This window comes from Sphaeramia orbicularis, chromosome 5 (genome assembly GCF_902148855.1).
Source record: "Sphaeramia orbicularis chromosome 5, fSphaOr1.1, whole genome shotgun sequence".
NCBI classification, from domain to species: Eukaryota; Metazoa; Chordata; class Actinopteri; order Kurtiformes; family Apogonidae; genus Sphaeramia; species Sphaeramia orbicularis.
Genome location: NC_043961.1, coordinates 9439275 through 9461019, shown reverse-complemented (window position 1 = coordinate 9461019; position 21745 = coordinate 9439275). Strand labels below are relative to the sequence as shown.

At 41.0% G+C, this 21745-nt stretch overlaps 1 protein-coding gene across 1 annotated transcript; it reads right to left on the bottom strand.

Moving 5' to 3' along the window:
* Positions 1 to 16631: 16631 nt before the first annotated feature.
* mafbb (v-maf avian musculoaponeurotic fibrosarcoma oncogene homolog Bb) lies at positions 16632 to 18429 on the bottom strand. Its single transcript, XM_030133810.1, has one exon. The coding sequence runs from the start codon at positions 18197 to 18199 to the stop codon at positions 17219 to 17221; it is 981 nt and encodes a 326-aa protein (XP_029989670.1). The 5' UTR covers positions 18200 to 18429; the 3' UTR covers positions 16632 to 17218.
* Between the last annotated feature and the right edge of the window lie 3316 nt (positions 18430 to 21745).

The window sequence follows — 21745 nt, the reverse complement described above, 5'->3', positions numbered from 1 at the left end:
GGGGGGCACATATTTCTGTCCAAATCCGAACTGTGCCAGACACAGTTGTGTCCGAACCCAGCCCTGGCTCATTTTGGGTTGCAGTAGTCTACCGTGCGGACCCGGACTGGGAGCAGGTCTTTATGGACCCTGGACGTTTGGTGCATGAGACGGAAGGAGAACCATCCAGACTTCAAGTGTGAACTGGAGGAGTAGAACCAGAGGAGGAGAACCATCCAGACTTCAGGTGTGAACCAGAGGAGGAGAACCATCCAGACTTCAGGTGTGAACCAGAGAAGGAGAACCATCCAGACTTCAGGCATGAAACAGAGGAGGAGAACCAGAGGAGGAGAACCATCCAGACTTCAGGTGTGAACCGGAGGAGGAGAACCAGAGAAGGAGAACCATCCAGACTTCAGGTGTGAAACAGAGGAGGAGAACCATCCAGACTTCAGGTGTGAACCAGAGGAGGAGAACCATCCAGACTGCAGCTGTGAACCAGAGGAGGAGAACCAGAGGAGGAGAACCATCAAGACTTCAGGTGTGAACCAGAGGAGGAGAACCAGAGGAGGAGAACTGTCTGGTAACCTGTGGACCTCCCAGTTTCAAACACACCTGCAGTAATGCAACTAAAGATTACAACGACAATTAGTCCCGTCTCGTTAACGAAAATGAAGAGACATTTTATGACAGTTTTTGTTTTGTAAACGACATTTAGTCTGATTTTTATTAGTCAATAATATTGCATTACACATTTAATTATAGTTATCATCAGATGACCTCCATTTTTGTTACATTTCGTCTCGTTTTTGTCATGCGATAAAAGTTTGCTGATGAAGATATTTCATCATAATTTTCATTGATGAAAACAACACTAATCCAGAGCATCTGACCACCACGTACTGATGCGTCCCATTACAACAACACAATGTAGACGCCCCCAGGACTCCCAGTCCACGCATTATCTGATCTGTTATTAGTCTGATATTGTGCCATGTTCATTTAGTCACTTATCTGAAATAAATCATATGAATTATGAGCCTATTACGAGTTTATTAATGTTATCTGATCAACCTTGTTTGATAATCAACTGGCCTCTAATCATTTCCAGTTGATCATTTGTGGCAGAACATGTCCGTTTATCTTTTTTTTTTTGTCCATTTATCTGCCTTTTCTCATTAAACTCAAACATATTTAATGAAGCTTCATTAAGGAAACAAAGCAAAGAAAAGTGAAACAAACACTAGTGTTTCCTCTTCTACTGAAACACAGACTGTGGATTAAAGGATTAGACCTTCAAAGAACCGGTTTACTGCTGTGTACTCTGAAGAACAGGTTCTGATGGAGGGACAACGGCTCCTGACACATTTATCAGGTCCTGAAGATCTGATAAAACTTCACAGAAGCTGCTCCTGTTTCAAAGTGATTCTGTGGGAAACACCGTCACTCCTGCTTTCCACTCCTTCCACCAGAACCCAGCAACCTTTGGGTTCCTACAAGTTCAACTCAGACGGTTCAAGGTTCTTTGAAGACCATCAGGAGAACATTCTAAGACCTGAGGGTTTTTCTGACTTCATGTGTGGCCTCTTCATAAGTTGAGCATTTTCTTCAACAAAGTTCAGCAGCTTTTACAACCACGTCACCAAGAAAAATGGGACTATATGTAAAACTAGTGCATTGACCCATTTGGATCCATGGGTTCTAAATGTGGTGGTTCTGATGCTGGGCAGAGGTGACTTCTGGGAAAACATGTTCATCTATATTTTATAAGTACAGACATATAAATAGTTTGGTAAATCATTCTTTAAAATAAACAACAATTAATGCTGATATCTAGGGACAGAAGTTAGTTGTTAGTGTGTTGTTCCTGTTTTTTTTAGTAGTAGTAGTAGTAGTAGTAGTAGTAATATTAATATTAATATTAGTAGTAGTAGTAGTAATAGTAGTAGTTGATTCGGTCGTTAATTACTTTAAACATCAAACCAATCCAACATATCCATTTGTTCCATATTCAATGTGACCTAAAGGGTTTAGGCTGAAATTCAGACTTATTTTTCCAAATCCTATTTACAATTAACACAATGTTTCCACAAGAAAACAAACAAACAAAATTTTCAATGTAATCATTGTTAAATATCCAACAGCAGAGAAAACATATTTAATTTAATTCAGGTAAATCACGTCCTTATAAAACTACAAATATTGATCCTAGTCTTTTAAACAAGTATTTTCTTTAGTCAATCCTGTGCTCTCTATATATTTTTAACTTCATTTCCCATCATGCAGTATGGTACTGCACTTCCTGTCCACCATCATGGACATAGCAACATGACTATAAGACTATTGTATTAAAACTGACTATCTGCCAGAATATTGGTCTGATATCAACTTGCCATTTTCACTAGTCTGTTCATTGACCGTAAATGCATTTTTCCTGTTTTTAACTTCATTTCCTGTCATGTAAGGCTGCTTCCTGTCCCGCCCCCTGGCAACTGCTTAGCAACATGAATTAAATCAGTCCCTCCTGACTTTAAAAAAGGGAATTTTATAGAAAAAAGATATTTAATGTGGAGATGGAACTATTCCTCAACTATAGGAACTAGGTCTGTAAGAAAATATCAATTCTGCAATGTATCGCGATATATCAGTTCACAATACTGTATCAATATTAAAAAGTACTGTATTGATATTTTTAGGCATTTATTCAAATGCAGATATTGCAGAGGTTCGTTTTGGTTTTTTTTGTTTGTATCTTATTTATTATTATTTAACACTCTTTTATTAGATAATGTTTGTTCCTTTGTTGGGATTGCACAAAAATAATGTTCTGATGTTAATTATGAACAAATAGAATATGAACATTTGAACAAGATCTTAAACTGTAATGTCTGTAAAACATAATTTCAGTTTGAACACAGGAACATTTTGTGATATAGCATTAGATCCTGTTGTGGTCAAATAAAAATGTGTTTAGTATTTGTGCATATTTGAGGTGTAATTCAGTTCTTCAAGGAAATAATCATTTAAAAAAAGAAACAAACCAAAAATTGCCTTTTTAACAGCATCATGACATATCGTGATATATCGTATTGTGATCCTTGTATTGTGATTTGTATTGTATCGTCAGATTCTTATCAATACACACCCTTTGTAGGAACCAAATAGGCCATTTTAAAACGTCTACATTTGTCAGAACTGTGCAGATACACATACGGTTTTGATACAGTCCAATAGTGATTTCAATCCTTCTTTCAGATTTCTCCAGTTTTTCATTCTATGCCATTGCCCATTAAAAGTTAGAATAACATATTTCTACATCTACTCGTGAAATGATTGAGACAATGTCATTTATTCTTGATAGATAAGGTGTAACTGGGCCTCAGTATGTGATCATTGGACCTGCTCAAAGGTGATTACTGACGTGTAGAAAGAGGAAGAACAAGAGGAATGTGTCTGAAAACCAAATTATTCCAACTTTATTGGATATCCTGTACTGTCTACTGCTGTTATGTACTGTAGATGGTGGAATATTCAGAGTATTTATCCAGTGTTAATGTTTGTGGACAGTGTTTGCAGATTGGTGAACCTCTGCCCATCTTCCCCTCTGAGACTGTGCCTCTCAGATGTTCCATTTAGGTCCAATCATGTCCCCAACCTGTTGCCAGTTAACCTCATTAAATGGAAAATGTTCCTCCAGCTGTTTCTGTTCAGTGCCACTTACTGTCCCAGCATTCTGTCGCCCCTGAAAGACCCAAACATCCACCTTTAACCCTTAAAGACCCAAACATCCACCTTTAACCCTTAAAGACCCTTAAAGACCCAAACGTCCACCTTTAACCCTTAAAGACCCTTAAAGACCAAACGTCCACCTTTAACCCTTAAAGACCCTTAAAGACCCAAACATCCACCTTTAACCCTTAAAGACTCAAATGTCCACCTTTAACCCATAAAGACCCAAACGTCCACATTTAACTCTTAAAGACCCAAACATCCACCTTTAACCCTTAAAGACCCAAACGTCCACCTTTAACCCACAAAGACCCAAACATCCACCTTTAACCCTTAAAGACCCTTAAAGGCCCAAACGTCCACCTTTAACCCTTAAAGACCCTTAAAGACCCAAACGTCCACCTTTAACCCTTAAAGACCCTTAAAGACTCAAACATCCACCTTTAACCCTTAAAGACCCAAACGTCCACCTTTAACCCTTAAAGACCCTTAAAGACTCAAACATCCACCTTTAACCCTTAAAGACCCAAACGTCCACCTTTAACCCTTAAAGACCCTTAAAGACCGAAACATCCACCTTTAACCCTTAAAGACTCAAATGTCCACCTTTAACCCATAAAGACCCAAACGTCCACATTTAACCCTTAAAGACCCAAACGTCCACATTTAACCCTTAAAGACCCAAACGTCCACATTTAACTCTTAAAGACCCAAACGTCCACCTTTAACCCATAAAGACCCAAACGTCCACCTTTAACCCTTAAAGATCCAAACGTCCACCTTTAACCTAAACCATCTACTGATCTAAACTGTCTAATACCTGTGGATCCACTAATCCTATCAATCCATGTCAATAATTGGTGTAAAATACAGTTCTTCATCTTTTCATGGTCATCAGATATGACCATATTTGGATGTTCAGAGGCTCAGTAGTTACCGTGGAAACACCATCATCTTGTACAGCATTGATTCACCAGTAAAACCCATGGAGTTGGATCAATGACAGTGGATGGACACACTAGATTTATGTTCAGTTAATGACAGATTGGTCTGGAAAAGACACTGTTTATTCAGTTTTATCTGTTTTGATATAATAACCATCAATTTCAATTTGAGCTTTAATGGACATCTACATGATCAGTTAATCAAATATAGGAAAATACTTGATTTACACTGAAAAAAATTGCAAAATATAGAGGATAGTATTATAATAAATGGTGACAAATCACTTAAGAAAAGCTAAATATAGAGAAAATATCATTTGGTAAGTACCACAAAAGTGGGTCTTTATGGGTTAAATTATAGTGGTTTTATTTTTGTGTCAAAATGGATCAAATGTGACTTTACAGTGTGTTAGTGGTATTTGTACTTCTGTAATGCAAGTACATGTAAGGGGTAGTTGGGGTTGTGTTCACCTGAACTGTTCCTATATTTAAAGCAGTTTGTGACAATGGTCTGGAGGTCAGAGGAGAAAGTGAAACATATATGAAGCAACCCCCCTGCCGCCGCCACCGCCCACACATGGTTGTACGGACATGTCCGAGTTGTACAACAACAGCAGCTCGTCGCCTCTTGACTCATCACCCAACAAACTTTAACCTCAGGTTGTACATCAGGTGTTGAGAAACGTTCAACTGTCCAATTGTTGTGGGAACCCTGCATCTGCCCCCCTCCCATACGTTCAGTCTGGAGCCACAGAAGAGTCCTGAGAGCATTCAGCAAAAGGAGGTAAAACAGCCCCCCCGACAGACACTCAGAGCTCACACTGATACCATCAAAGACTCTGCCCCTATTTGACTGCACTGGTGGAAACAGGCAGGGTAAGTGTGTCAGCTCCAAGTCTCTTTTGTACAGGGCGGGTCAAAAGGTCACTATACGTCTGTGAGTGACAGCAGTAATGGTCAGAGCAGCAGCTATATTTAAACCCAGTGCAGAGGAACAGCCTTGACTCATGTGTGGACCCTTCGCATCCTCTTTCCACACAAATGATTGAAAGAACTCTTCTTTGTACAGTTGCCTTAAATAAAACTGACAGCATCGATATGACTACAGATCACTTATTTTAAGATACTGATTGTGTAATGTACAACTGAAAGGTCACATTTAGTCAAAAAGAAGCTTTAAAAGAGAAAAGCAAATCTTAAAATCAGAGTGAAAGTCAAACTCATGTTAGTTCACGTCCACATACAGACTTCAGTTTGACCTATTATGACTGTAATCTAAGTGATGTTTGTTATGTTGGTCGTTTGTTCAGGACAACAGATGGAAATTAACTTCTCTGCTAAATCTGGTGCATGCATCTTGTTCTTTGTAACTAATGCCAATAAACACTGTCCTGTAACTAAATAAATAAATAAATACAAATATAAATACCTTAAATGACCCTGAGCAGTAAAATAATAGCAATAATAAACTGTAAATAAAGGACGACTCCAAATGTGTCTCTGTTTTAGTGCAAAAAGTTTAATTACGAATTATCATGAAATGTTAACATTTACAAACTCGAAAAGCACTTGGAGAGCGCAGACCTCCGCCAAGGCAGATCAGTGACAACCCCCATCACCACCAAAATTTAACCATTTGTTCCTTGTGCCAGTATCAACATTTCCTGAAATTTTTGTCCAAATCCGTCCATAACTTTTTGAGTTATCTTGCACAGTGACAGACAGACAGACAAACCAACGCCGGTAAAAACATAACCTCCTTGGCGGGGTTAACTAGAAAAGCACTCGGAGAGCGCAGACCTCTGCCAAGGCAGATCAGCCCCCCCGATCACCACCTAAATCTAATCATTTGTTCCTTGCCTTGCCAGCCATAATTACCTTTAGGATTTGGCAACGAGGAAAAAACATATTTTAGCTGATGCAGGAGCTGAAGAAAGTGGGAAACATGTTTATTTTCAAAAACTCATATGTTAAGTAGAAAAGCACCCCCCTAACCCTGCCCCCCCCCATCACCACAAAAATTGAATCATTTGTTCCTTGTGCCTTGTGTGTGTATTAACATTTCCTGAAAATTTCATCCAAATCCATCCATAACTTTTTGAATTATCTTGCTAACAGACAAACAAACAAATAAACAAACCCCGATAAAAACATAACCTCTGCTGTTCCTTGGTGGAGGTAACTATACTTGTACAAAAAATATGAACCAGAAACTTCTAAAGAAAAATAAATGCAATTTTAACCATATTCTGTCTCAGTTTGTCCTTTACACATGTGCATTAAAAAACTTACAGATCACGGTGGATCTACAAATATACACAACATTTAGTAACAGGCATCTGGAACCAAAACATACAGTATTTAACTTTATGATTAAAACACTTTATCCAGACTCAGTGACACACATGACTGTTAACTCTTTAAAACCCGACGTGTCATCGCTGACACACCCTGCACATATACAGTTTAAATGGATGGAACTCTTTCACTGTTAGTGCACTTGGAAAAATCCCAACAGATTCTGAACCCTGAGACGTTGCACTTTGTAGGTTTTATTGGGTCATTACAGTCATTTCATTCATGTCGGTAGTAGAAGATGGAGAGGAAGCTGTTTTAGCAGAATTACAAGATGCAGTAAATTGTAAATGTTTGGTAGATTTTGAAGGATCTGGAAACAAAAAGTGCTCCTGACAAATGAGCAAATGGACTCACTCGGCATATTTTCAACCCTTTTAGTTTTATAAATGATAACATTCTGTTCCGTCCTAACTGTTTGGGTATTTGTTTGGTATCTACATTAGCAGACATGTTGTTCAAAGTGTGTGAACAGAAAATGTCTGTTTTTCTGATAAACTCTATATAATTGTTCTCAACAGCTACAGAGAATGTTAGCGCCTTTTAACTCCTTGTGGTTTTGCAGCCTGCCATTTGACTGCTCTGGTTCTGTCACTGGGTCGTTTCACCCACAGGCAGCTGTACTCAGCCAAAAAAACCTTGTGAACATAGTGAAGCATTTAACAGCTTAAAGGGTGAATAATTCTCAGAAACAAAGTGAAATGGAAGTGAATGTTGTTATTTAAATACAGTGTTTCTCTGCATTGGCATCATACACAACTTTATGAAAAATGATCATATCAGTAGTCCCTTTTCCACTGGACATCTGCGCAAAACTTTACCAATATTTACTAAATGTCAAAAAAACCAGAAGTGTGTAGTGTTGGTTTTTCTGTTAAATCACAAATGTGATGATACGTTTATTTATTGTAACGAGATGACACGAGAAGTCATTCCATAAACATATCGACGAACGTAAATATGGTGTTGATTTACAGATATATTCATTATTATTATATATTACCCCTCTATCTCCTACTAAATTCCAAAATGATTGGGTTTCCTGGTGTGTCCACACATACTGACACGTATTTGTTTTAAAATTCTTCTTCCTCTCTTGTTGTAACGTCCATTAACATCCGTTTTTTTTATTCATGTGACTCTAGTTGCAGAAAAGGTTTTTCCATCGCAGTTTTGTGTGATATACCATTTGTGCTATGCCTAAAAAACCACCTCTTGCCAGCGCAAAAACTTTTAATCGAAAATTGAGACTTTTGGCGAAATTATCGTTTTTCCATTTGGTAAATTTTTATGTGCAAGTTATATTTGCGCAATTTGAGGGTCAATGGAAAAGAGACTACTGTCAGGTTTCCACCGTTTCAGAGCTGGTAAACTTTACTAATGCTGTTTTATAATCACTGACAACTAAATATTGCCAGTTATCAATACTATAGTCATTATGTAACAGTTCTTAGTAGTTCTTATTAGGTTTATTATTATGAAGGAGTCATTAAATTTGCTGATCACTGATAACAGAAGTAGAATCAGATGTAACTGCAGGTTTATCTGGATCTTATGGGAATTCTTATCAAACTTTCAACCGACTCTTCTCTTCTTGTTGCTTTCTTTTTCTTTTGAGAAGTTATGGTTTTGCATTTTTCTTGTTAAACTCCGAGAACAAAGTACTTCCTGTATTTCAACCGCAAAAAGCGTAAACAAGTGCATGGGTTTACTGCAGAATAAAAGCCTGCATTCCCTTAAATAGTTCCTTATAAGCTCTGTGTTGGCCAATCACACGCTTCTCTCCTTGACAGTCAAACCACAGCTTGCAGTCGGTCAATCCTCAGTTGTTTTTGCCGAGGTTTGACATCGAGGACAAAGATGGCAGAAGAATCAAACAAACATGCGTGTTGTGTTAATTACTCTAGTTGTGAAAAGGACATGGATGCACAAAGCTGAGCTAAAATGAGCTGAAACACAAACTGATCTGGGTTTATCTTCAGTGGAGCTTCTGAGAAACATAAAGGAAGAGTTATGACACAACGGAGATGTTTAACATGACACATTAGTGGTAGAGTGACACACCCAATTCCAAGGAGAGCTGTTAGACTTCACCAGTGGATGACACCACTGCCATATTCTCATGTCAGCGACACCCGCACAGACGTATGCAGAAGGGTGTTGAATGTGCACCGACAACTGCACTGTCAGGCTCAACAAACCTGCACAGATCAAATTACTTTTTTTGTAGTAGATTTTATCATTAGTGTGTTTGAAGATTGAAATCTAGAACAGATGAAATACAGTTTCTGATCTTTTCTTCTGCTCTGATTTTTCTCCTCACCCATCACTCATTGAACTCGCACTGACAGACTGATCTCATCAAACAGTGTTGTATGTCACTCCAGTTCTTATGTCATTTGGCTGTTACACCTACGCATTTTTGACCTTTCACATGTTATTTAACTCCAAGATCTCTGGTTCACATAACCCTAACCCCTAACCCTAACCCACTAACCCAAATCCTAACCCTAACCCACTAACCCTAACCCCTAACTCTAACCCCTAACTCTAACCCGCTAACCCTAACCCCTAACTCTAAACCTTAACTCTAACCCTAACCCACTAACCCTAACCCCTAACTCTAACCCGCTAACCCTAGCCCGCTAACTCTAACCCCTAACTCTAACCCGCTAACCCTAACCCACTAACCCTAACCCCTAACTCTAACCTGCTAACCCTAACCCACTAACCCTAACCCCTAACTCTAACCCACTAACTCTAACCCGCTAACCCTAACCCACTAACCCTAACCCCTAATCCACTAACCCTAAATCCTAATCCCTAACTCTAACCCCTTAACCCTAACTCACTAACCCTTACCCCCTAATCCCTAACCCTCACCCCCAACCCCTAACCCGCTAACCCTAACCCCTAATCCCTAACTCTCACCCCCTAACCCTCACCCACTAACCCTAATCCCTAACCCACTAACCCTAACCCCCTAACTCTTAACCCGCTAACCCTAACCCACTAACCCTAACCCACTAACCCTAACCCCTAACCCCTAATCCCTAACCCGCTAACCCTAACCCCTAATCCCTAACCCGCTAACCCTAACCCCTAACCCCCTAACCCTAACTCATGAACCCCTAACCCACTAACCCTTACCCCTAACCCCCTAACTCACTAACCCTAACCCACTAACCCTAACCTCTAACCCTAACCCGCTAACCCTAACCCCCTAACCCTAACCCCTAACCTGCTAACCCTAACCCTAATCCACTAACCCTAACCCCCTAACTCACTAACCCTAATCCCTAACCCCAAACCTAATCCTAACACTAACCCCAACCCAAACCCTCTTGAGGACCAGGGTTGATGATCCCTAACCCGAATCAGCTACGTGGAAAGCTTATACTGCGTACAGAGAACAGGCTAAATCAAAGTGGTGTATATATTTATGCTAGTCATGATATCATGTTGCACAGTGTGAAGGAACACCACTAAACTTCCATAACTTTCCTACAGACTCATATATTCAAAACCACTGATAGTATATTTTCTTCTGTGTTTTTCATGTCCTTCATGTTCAGTCCGTACAGTTTATTTTCTTATTGCAGCCCTTTTTTCCAAACCCATTCTCTCCTGCTCCTTTTCTGGGATGTAACTTTGTTCTATTCCACAGACTCACTTTGGTCCCTGAGGTCCAGACCTGCTTTCCAGGTTCTGTTAAAGCCACTAGGGTCCACATGCTGGTGTCTGAGCAGGGTCCACCCTTAACCAACAGCAACTGACAGCCACAATTATCTGCCCTATAGATAGGTGGAATACGGGGGAGCCGGGGGGGGGCTGTGGAAAAGGGAAGAGGCTGTCGGAGGGGGAAGAGCCTGACTTAACCTTTGTGTCTCGTGTTTCTACTGAACACTAATGGACGCCTGTCATCATTATGGACAGAAACAGGAGGGCGCCTGCCAGCTGCATGACCCCCATAAAACACAACAGGAAGAACAAGGACCAAGACTGGAAGGGAAACACTGAACTGAGCTGATCTTCTCTTCTCTCCTTTCTTTTTCTTCTCTCTTTTCTTTTTCTTCTCTTCTTCTCTTCTCTTCTCTTCTCTTCTCTTCTCTTCTCTTCTCTTCTCTTCTCTTCTCTTCTCTTCTCTTCTCTTCTCTTCTCTTCACCATAAACCATAGGCAGTGTCACAGTCATGATAAACTTTTATCATCCCATATATTCATCAGCTCAGGTGTTGTGGGTGTGTTCACTGAACATATATAATAATAAAAATGATTAGTCACAGCTCTTGTGCAGTTCATTTACCTCCTGTGTTGCGTTTGCCAGTAAAAACCAATGTGTTGTTGGCCTTCGTTAAAAGGTTCAGCCCATGTTTTATAATGTTTCTGTCACGCTGGAAGGAGCCTGTATAATTATTACAAACATTTGTTCACCCTTTGGTCTGGAACCAAAGTCCAGGGTCTGTAATTTGGCAGACCTTTGTCACACGTCTCCGGTGGTGTCCATTAAAACGTGACAGGTCCTTTATCAGAGGGCCGTCCAATCACATCCACAGGAGTTCACGCACAAACACGCTGAACACAACGTCCCCAGGAAGTCAGATTCCATATTACAGCCAATAAGATAGCAGGACCAACTTTATTGTACCTCTGAGGGTACACATTAATCCACTCTGTTGGAGCCTGAGGAGCCCATCATGTGACCCCCTTCAGGCATTACTAGCACTACAGCCATAATTACCTTTAGGATATGGCAATGAGGAAAAAACATATTTTAGCTGATGCAGGAGCTGAAGAAAGTGTTTAAGAGAAACACATTTATTTTTAGAAAATCATATGTTAACTAGAAAAGCACTCAGAGAGCGCAGACCTCCGCCAAGGCAGATCCTCCCCCCCATCACCACCAAGATTTAATCATTTGTTCCTTGTGCCAGTATCAACATTTCCTGAAAATTTCATCCAAATCCATCCGTAACTTTTTGAGTTATCTTGCTAACAGACAAACAGACAGACAGACAGACCCAGATGAAAACATAACCTCTGCTGTCCCTTGGCAGAGATAACTATACTTTTACAAAAAATATGAACAACCAGAAATTTCTAAAGAAAAATAAGTGCCATTTTAACTAAATTCTGCCTCAGCCCCCCCCAATCACCACCAAAATTTTATCATTTGTTCCTTGTGCCAGTATGAACGTTTCCTGAAAATTTCATCCAAATCTGTCCATAACTTTTGGAGTTATCTTGCTAACAGACAAACAAAACAGGCAAACAGACAAACCCTGTTGAAAACATAACCTCTGCAGTTCCTTGTCGGAGGTAACAATCATCTGGAACATTTTGAAGTGCTTATGTGTCTTTCTAAAGAGTGCACACAGGCATGCTTTAGTGCATTTCATCCCATGTATGCTTGTATGACTGTATGCATGTCTGTGTGTATGCGTGTGTGCATGCGTGCGTGTATGCATGTGTGCTCAGGCCGTGGACACGTCTGTGTGCGTGTGTGATCACTGCATGATTCACAGTGTCACAACTGTGCACAGAAACGACTGGACATCCTGAGCGGAAACCACAGCCGTCAAAGCTGCGTTTTCCTGCGACATCCAACCTAACACTCTCACAAAGAGTCACTTGACTGGACCCTCATATAGGAAGTGAAAGAGGAAGCCGCTGGTCCATCCTGTCCTCCATCCCAATCTCTGCTCTGTGCTTCACGTGAAGCCTCGCTCTCAGACTGTCGTCAGTATGAACCTCTGATGTTGCGAAACAACGGTAGAAAAACTGGCTAAGGCTGGAAACGTCCTGTTATTAGCGGTCAAATGTCTGTTCAGTTGACATTTAGCAGCAGAAGATTCACAATAATCATTGTTTTAAAAGCAGAATCCACTGATTGATCGACAGTGTTTGCAACAGGGCATTGATTAAAGCAAAAGACTGTTTACTCAGCTGATCAACTGTTTCATGTGCAGACTGAGCTCACACTGCACATCATTGGGTTCTTACTAAGATAAAAAAACAACAACTTTGATTTAGAGGTGTTACATAAATTATCTTGTTTTAAGAGTTAATTTCTTATTTTCAGTGTTCATACATGTAGATATATTTCTAGATTTAATCTGAGTTTAACAAATATTGTCCAGTGGATTCTCTTGCTGCATGGACAGATATGTCACTGGTTTTCAGTTCCTTTTCCCTCAGATTTTGTGTTTTTATTTAGTTCTTAAACACCCCTTTTTGCAGTGCATGAAATGCTGTTGTATGTCGCACCCGTTCTTATGTCATGTGGTGTGTTACACCTAAGCGTTTTTCACCTTTCATGTATTATTCAACACCATTTCATCACGTGTCAATTTATGCCAAGGTCTCCGCTTCACATAACCCTAACCCGCTAACCCTAACTCACGAACCCAAACCAGCTAACCCAAACCTGATAACCCTAACCCGCTAACCCAAACCCGCTAACCCTAACATGCTAACCCTTACCCGCTAACCCTAACCCGCAAAATCGCTAACCCTAACCCCCTAACCCTAACCTGATAACCCTAATTTTATAATAATAAAAATGAAGTTTTGACCTTTTGTGTGTTATTCAATGCCATTTGATCGTATGTCAATTTACGCCAGGGTCTCTGGTTCACATAACCCTAACCTGCTAACCCTAACCCTCAGTGCGTAGTATTCGATGCATGGATTCAGGTTGGACAGAGGCTAATAATGACGTGAACATACACATAGAAAGTTTATAATAATAGGCCAATTAAAAGTGGTGTATATATTTACTTGAGACATAATATCACGTTGCCATGTGACTCATCAGTGTTTCTGTGTCAGTCAGGAGCTCGTCACCAACATACTTCATGTTTAGACCGACAAGCTGGACCGAGTCAACACTGTCCAGGGAAGACTGGGGACCCTGTTGCCCTGGACTGGCTTGGACTGGGGGGGGTCTGTTGGACTGGACTGGGGGGTCTGCTGGCCTGGACTGAACTTGGGGGTCTGCTGGCCTGGTCTGGTCTTGGGGGTCTGCTGGCCTGGCCTGGACAAGAGGGTCTGCTGGCGTGGCCTGGACAGGGGGGTCTGCTGGCCTGGCCTGCCCTCATGGCTCTGAGCCTCTGTCTGTGTTCATTGGTCGGTGTTTGGACCGTGGCTGCTGCATTCCTCTGCCTGTGCACACACAATAGTGAGTATCTGCAGCATTCCACTGTCTGTGTCCACTGTCTGAGACACAGACAGACCTGTGTCCACTGTCTGAGACACAGACAGGCCTGGACAGACCTGAACCTTCATCTAAAAGGTTGGATGAAGATCACCTGCTGATGATGAGCACATTGGGCTGAAAACATGTGTCATCCACTGTTTAAATGTATGTGAATGTTACAGTTGGAAGTAGACGGAACCTTCTCTTATTAGTCACCAAAATAAAAAAAAAAGCCTTTGCAGAAAAGATTATGAAATAATTCAGGACACGATGATGCTTCCTCTTAGCCTGCTTCATCATCTAAGAGTCACTTTGTTTCCATGCAATCATTCCCTTCTCTGGGGCTGTTTTTAAAAATGCTAGCATGTCTATTCTAAACCCATTCGGCTGCTCTTTATCCTTCTCCAGCTCTTTTGCTTTCTCTCTTGTTCTGATGCCACAGCCGTGCAGACACCTTTCCCTCCTGCTGACTCAGTAGCCAGCCTCAGGCGCTGTGGGCTCGGGGTGTTGGTGGGGAGGAGAGGAGCGGGGGTGGGGGGTGTGAGGCTCCCACATCAGGCCCAGCAGCCTATCACATGCGAGGGAAAAGAGCTGGCTAATCGTTTCTACAATGGCACCCTGCACACTGTCACACAGCACCACAAACCGCTCTCCTTGCCAACACTTCTGCTGTATTCTGCCGCTGTTGCGTATAAATCCACATGTGATATATATGCAAGTGTGCAAACATACGAGTCTGCATGAGGAAATGCAATGTCGAAGGGCGTTGTTCAATAAAATGCATTAGAGAAAATGTAAAATATAGTTAAACAGACTTAAATATAGACTGAAACATTTAAAATATAAACTTACATTAGTGCACTTATTTAGTAAAAAATAACAACAGCAATCATTTCTATAATCAAACAAAGAATTACTTCAGGCATTTTGTAAACACTTCAGTTAATGTTAAGTATCATTTATTTTTTTAGGACTGTGCCCACTTTAATTTTCAACTGATGATACTGTTTTTATGTAATTATGACAAAAATTTCAATTAATTAACAAATAAATAAATAATGAAAAATTTAACAGTAATTTCAATAGATTTAATTTTACTGAGTGCATTTCACTGTTTTAAAATGTGGCTGTGGGTTTAAGGTTACGTCATATTGATGAGATCTACTGATTAAAAACACCCACTGATAAAACTCAGACTTATTTTCAAAACCTTCAGGTCATTTTCTTCTACATCCTCAATGTTCGCGGTTCATCTACGTCACATGTTCCCTGTGCAGACGACTGACCTTCAAGGATTCGTGCTGGTTTTCAGGAGGAAAGTGCTTTTGCACCTGTGGTGTGATTTTAAAGCTGCTTTCCTTCAACAGAGGGTGAGGTCAAAACTGTCAGGGGTCACACATGAAAAGAGAACCTGGTTTCCAGGCTAAAAGGCTGCGCCGTTAACAGAGCCACCTGCTCAGTGGCATTCTGGGAAATGGAATGAGAGGGAAAGGCTGTTATGACGGTGTCAAACTAAGACCGTCTGCTTCCATCACAGACGTAGAAAACCACCTCACATTCTCGTTACTTATTGCACAAACTCACGCTGATGTTGGAACCATTAAGACCCGGGTTACGGTCGTCCAAATATTATTGTGGTCCTGAACTGGGTTTTCAGGAAATTTGCTGAAATCTGCTTCTCAGAAAAACAACACACACGTATCATGTGAAGGACATTGTGTGGAGGTGTTGGTCCAGAGGAGAACAGGGCAGCGTTCCTCTGTTCATGAACGCAGAGGTGATGTGTTTGTCTGAGGAAGACAGCGCTGGGGAAGCCTGACTTCCACTGCATTTTATCTGTGGTCCGCAGCCCCTGCCCGTCAGCCCCCTGTGCTTTCAAACGCCGGGGTCCCACAGGAAGCAGCACTCCATGAAGGTCAAAGGTCAGGGAAGGAGAGAAAGCCACTGGTCCTCTGGTTCAACACCGAACTAACAAATGTACAGACTGTGATTGTTTCTGTGCTCCTTCCTTTGGCCGTTCTGTTCAAACTGTGCAGTCGGACAGAAAGTTAAACCAAATAAACTAAATAAGATCAATAATGTGCACATCATAAAAGTGACAGTGTGGATTTATAGTCACCATTTTTATAGGATTAAGCTTCAGAGTAGAAATTTACATTGAGGTACATTTTTACGTACTCGTCAGTTCATCTACACTAGTGTCACATTTGTGAGCCATAAACTGAAACTCCAACACCAGCTTGTATGAATGTAGAGCTTTTTTAGACACATCTGTCTTTAAAACTGCTTTTCTTTGTATATTTTTATGTCCCTTGCCTAAAATGAATGAAACTCACAAGTATCCTACAACCAAATAATTATAGAAGAGGAAATAAAATATAGAACTGAGACATTAAAAGGTATTTTCAATTAGCAGATGAGCCACAATTCTTAAAAAGTCACAACAGGTTTATTGATCCCAAAGAAAATTATAAACATTGTCAATGAAAAACACTCTGCATAATTGAATATTATATTAAAAAGAAAAGCAAATAAGGAACACATCTGTCCAGCAGAATCAACTTCATAAAAAATAAAAATGCAGTTTCTACTCTCGTTCTTTCAGTGTTTTCTGTTTTTTAAAAAACAAACAAACAAAAAAAACAAAACAAAACAGGAATACAAAGTCAAACAGGAGCAAAGCAGAAGCACTGATATGAAGACTGAGCAGTAACCGAAGCATCAGGAGTCAAAACTAAGAGGCAGCAAATAAAGGGAATATTCTCTGATTTCAAGTATTATTTCAGGCTAAATACAGATGGGCTGTGCCTGTATAAAATAAAACCATCTCACACATGTCCTGCATGCATGTCCACTGGCATTTCCACTGTGTACAATTATCTGACAGACATCCGATCAACTCTGGATGAATCCAAGGGACTGTTGTGAAAGAAGCGCAAGGCCAGTGTTTTCAACATGAATGCATCCCTATGAAGAAAAAAAAAAGAATATTTTTTGCAGGAAATGAACACAGCTCATATTAAATACTCGGGTGAGGAGGGGTTGTCACTGGTGGAGCCGGTCTCGTGGTAACAGTTCGCACCGGACAGTTTCTCACACTTCTGTTTGTATGCATCCCTCTCCCGGACCAGTCTGTTGAGTTCGTGTTTGAGCTGCTCCACCTGTGACACCAGGCTGGTCTTTTCATGCTCCAGAATGTGTTTCTGCTGCACGCGCTTGTAGCGGCACGACTGCGCGTAACCCCTGTTCTTCAGGGTTCGGCGCTTCTGCTTCAGCCGCATCACTTCGTCTTTGCCGAGGCCTCTGAGCAGCCGGTTGAGCTCCCGCACGGACATGGACACCAGCTGGTCGTCGGAGAAGTGCATGTCTGAGTTGGAGCGCCTTTCGTGGCGGCTGTGCGGCTGCTGGAGGTGGTGGTGCGCACCGATGACCTGCTGGGCCTCCGGGGACTGGGGGGACGCGCTCCTCAGGTCGTCTTTCAGATAGGGCTCCGGACAGTGGCCGCCGGGGATGGTCTGCATGTCCGGATGACCCGGGAGTCCTCCGTAGTGCTGGACGGGCTCACCCAGGTGGCCGTAGCCGTCGTACTCAGGCTGGAAAGGCGGCTGGTGGTGGGGCGCGGACGGGTGGCCCTGCTGCGCCGTGGCACCGATCAGGGCCTCCACTGCGTCCTCGGGTGTCAGGCCAAAGGCTTGGGGGTACATCTGCTGGGGGTAACCCGCGCTGCTGGGCATCCAGAACTGGTCTCCTCCGGGGTTATTTCTCTGCTCATTCAGGTTGAGGTTTGGAGATGAGGGCACCGAGTTACAAGGTGTGCTTCCAGGGGTGGAGGAGACCGAGTCTGGTCTCTGGAGCTGACTGCACGGCCCGATGAAGGAGCGCTCCAGCCCCTGCATCGCCTCCTTTTTGACGCCGAACTTCATCAAGTCGAAGTCGCTGACGAAATCCATGGGAGTTTTCTGCAGTCCCAGATGTGAGTGCGCCTCAGCGGTCATAGTAAAAGACACCCGGCCTCTCAAAGAGCTACCAAATGTCCACAGCTATTTCATGCAGTCACTGAACTCACACTCACTTGTAAAAACTGTCGTAATTCCAAACTTTGTCTTCAGCTGTGACGGAAAAGCACGCGTGCGTAAAAGGCTCCCAGAGCTGAGTGTGAGTGCGCAGAACCAAGAGTGTCCAGTGATGACAGGAGGAGACGCACCTCTGCCTGGGCAGGAGAAGCGCACTTTCTTCATAAAGCTGCATTGGCATGATGTCACGCCTTCCAGACTACACCTCCACGCTCCTCTCCAATAAAAACACGCAGAAGCGGATCATTTGCATAAAAGCTGTTCAGCGTGTGTTTCCACGAGCTGTACGTGACGATCATCTGACCAGGACCTAAAAATGTTGTGCACAGCAGCTCAGATTCAGTTCATATGTTCTTTTATTGTTTAGCTTATCTTTTTTTTTTTTTTTTTTTTTACATTTATTAGTCCCACAGTGTGTGTGTGTGTGTGTGTGTGTGTGTGTGTGTGTGTGCGCGCGTGCGTGTGTGAGACCCAAATGCATCCACACAAAGACTGTGATTTATTTACTGTATATTTTTAGAACCCATTCTCTGAAGGCATTCCATTTTTTTTCTAACTTTAAATCAATACAGATCTATGTTCACTTGGACCACAGTGCAGCTTTGCTTTCAGTTTAATTGTGTGATTTCTGAACTTGTTCTAACAGCAGATTTTCTCAAACAACAAATAGAAGGCCGTGATACATTTCAATTGTCATTGGTGGCTTTGTGGTCAGTATGAATGTAAACAGTGCCATCTAGTGACCAATAGTCAGTACTGCAGGAAACTGGAAATGAGCCTGATCTGAACCTTTGAGTCTGGACCTGGTTCTGTGTGGGTCCAGTAAAGTTTAGTACCTTATTTTACCAGGTACAATCAGTCGAGAACAATTACAATGATGACCTGGTAAGAGGCTCCAACAGACAAAACAAAGACAAAACAAAAGAAAAACAGATAAAAGGAAACCGTGCAGATGAATCCAAGACTCACAACCAACGGTGCAGAGACTATGAAGTTAAAAACAACATAAATAAGTTCTAGAGCAGTGTTGTTTAGCCTTTTTTTTTTTTTTTACTCCTGACCTCATTTTAATGTCACAAATTTCTGTTGACCCCAGACATTCAAAACAGATACTTTTTTTTTTCTTCTAAAATTCATTAGTTTTTGATCCTGTTATAGTTTTCTATTCTATGTTTCAAATCCAGGTTAATTTTAGAGGACATTTAGTCTGTATAATGTATATTATTGTGGATGGAGGCAGTAAAGCCAGGTGTAGATTACTGCATAAAGGGAGAATTGGATTTTCCTTGGTCAGGATATGTACAGTCAGTCCAGCTTGGATTTACAAGGCTGACAATTTATACTGAACAAACAAGAACTCAAACTATGAATTATGAAAGAGCTGCAGCATCTGAAACCGACCACAATGAACATTTGACAGATAAACAGAACCACAGTGCTTCACTTTCAGACTCACAGTTTGTCTGCTATGGCTTGGCATTGGCTCCGTCAACTCAACACAGATTTTTTATTAAGAATTTTTTTTTTTCTTTTTTTCTTTTTTTTTTTCAATTTTTATGAATTACTATAAATTTCAGGCAACCCCATTTGAATTCCAGGCACAGTTGAAAATCACTGCACTAGAGTGTATGAGGAGAGAACAGAAGGAGGGGTCAATACGTACAACAGTCAAATAGGGAATGTTGTGAGTTCATATTTACACAGACACACATGTACGACACTCACACTAAGTTTCCGACCCTAAAACATAAAGGTTCTGAAGGACAGTGTGGACAGTCCCTTAAACAGTCTGTCCACTGTAGAGCGAGTCCTGGGCCTTAACAGGTTCATCTGGATCAAGCAGTCGGACTGGACCTCAGACCTCCATCCAGACCTGTTTGAAAACCCCCTCCCTTCCAGATCCCTCCTCCAGGGTTTCCCTTTCAGAGCTGAGGTGTAAAGGGAAGTTCCTGCTCTTAGATCAGGGCTGGTAAACTCATTTTAGTTCAGCTTAATGTGGTCTAAAGTGGACCGGACCAGTACAATAAGAGGCAAAATAACCTATAAAATATAATCCACATGTTTCTCTTTGTTTTAGTGTTAAAGTTAAATTACTTTATAAAAATGTGAAAAACCTGAACAATCATGTACACCAAAAAACAAAAAAACCCACAAGTTACACACACACACACACACACACACACACACACACACACACACACACACACACACACACACACACACACACACACACACACACTTACAGCCTGTACATAAACACAAACATATACACATACTGTCCAGCCCCATCACTCAGCAGACACACAACACCTCCAAAACCCCTTTTATTTTCACTGCAGTATCCTTTCTAAATAAGGCCACATAGACTGACAACACCCACTTTTATTTATTTATGGGCTATTTTTTTTTTTTTTTTTTTTTTTTTTCTGAAGTGTTTTGGAGTTTACTCTGTGTATGTTTTACATGTGTGAACCCCTTTACTGAATGTTATTTTATATCATGTGCTATTTTTGCTGATGTAATAATATGTGAGTGACTTGAACTCTTACAATAGAATAGAACAGAACAGAACAGAATGTCTTTATTGTAAATGTACAGGTATAACAAAATTTTTTTAAAAAGTGCAATCATCCTAGGTGCCATAAAAAGTATAAATAATGTATATAAAAGAGAATAAAAACTAAAATGTAAAAGAAAAACCCTGATGGCATAAATATAAAAAAGCAGCATAAAAAAGTGTCACTACAATGCACAAGTTTAATGTTAAAATGTTAATGTTTTGTGATTATGTCCTTGATATCAGCAGATCTGTTAGTAATGTAATAACATATTGATTATATGACATGTTTAAGTGTAGCTTTAATACAGCTGCTAAATATAATTTGTGCCAAACTGTCAAACTGACTTTCAGTGAAGAACCTTTCGCTCCTAATTTCCTCTTATTACAAAGTGTGATTCTTATAAGATGGATAAAAGCAGGGCTTAATGAAGGTCACTGAGACACAACAGATCTCCCACTGGAGACCACCAGTGTTCATTTTTATTTATATCCTCACAGGCAACTGTCACGACTTCAGGTGTGCAGAGATTTTAAAGGTTAATACATGTGCACACATTTATAAATACTGGAGTTTTTAACCAGTATTTCACCATGTATGCAGTCTAACAGTGGTATTTGTTCCTCCTGCCTCTGTGTTGTAATGCTGCCATCTGCTGCTCACACTGAACTTGGATCAGAACATCTGCAGAACTATTAAACCGATTTAAGAGAAGCACGCAGAACTGCTAAATAAACCTAATCTACACAGAGTGCATCTGCATTGCATCACTCTTCTTCTACCTTATAGCTCCATAAACATCTCCTCTGTTTCTCCTTACATTATGCAGCACTTTGAGCATTTACATTTAGGTTACATTACTCCTGGTCTTAAAAAAATCACAGAACTTTCAGAGCAGAAACACAACAAA

Excerpts from the sequence above, each read along its gene's own strand:
- mafbb (XM_030133810.1), bottom strand. The coding sequence starts at position 18,199 with ATGACCGCTGAGGCGCACTCACATCTGGGACTGCAGAAAACTCCCATG.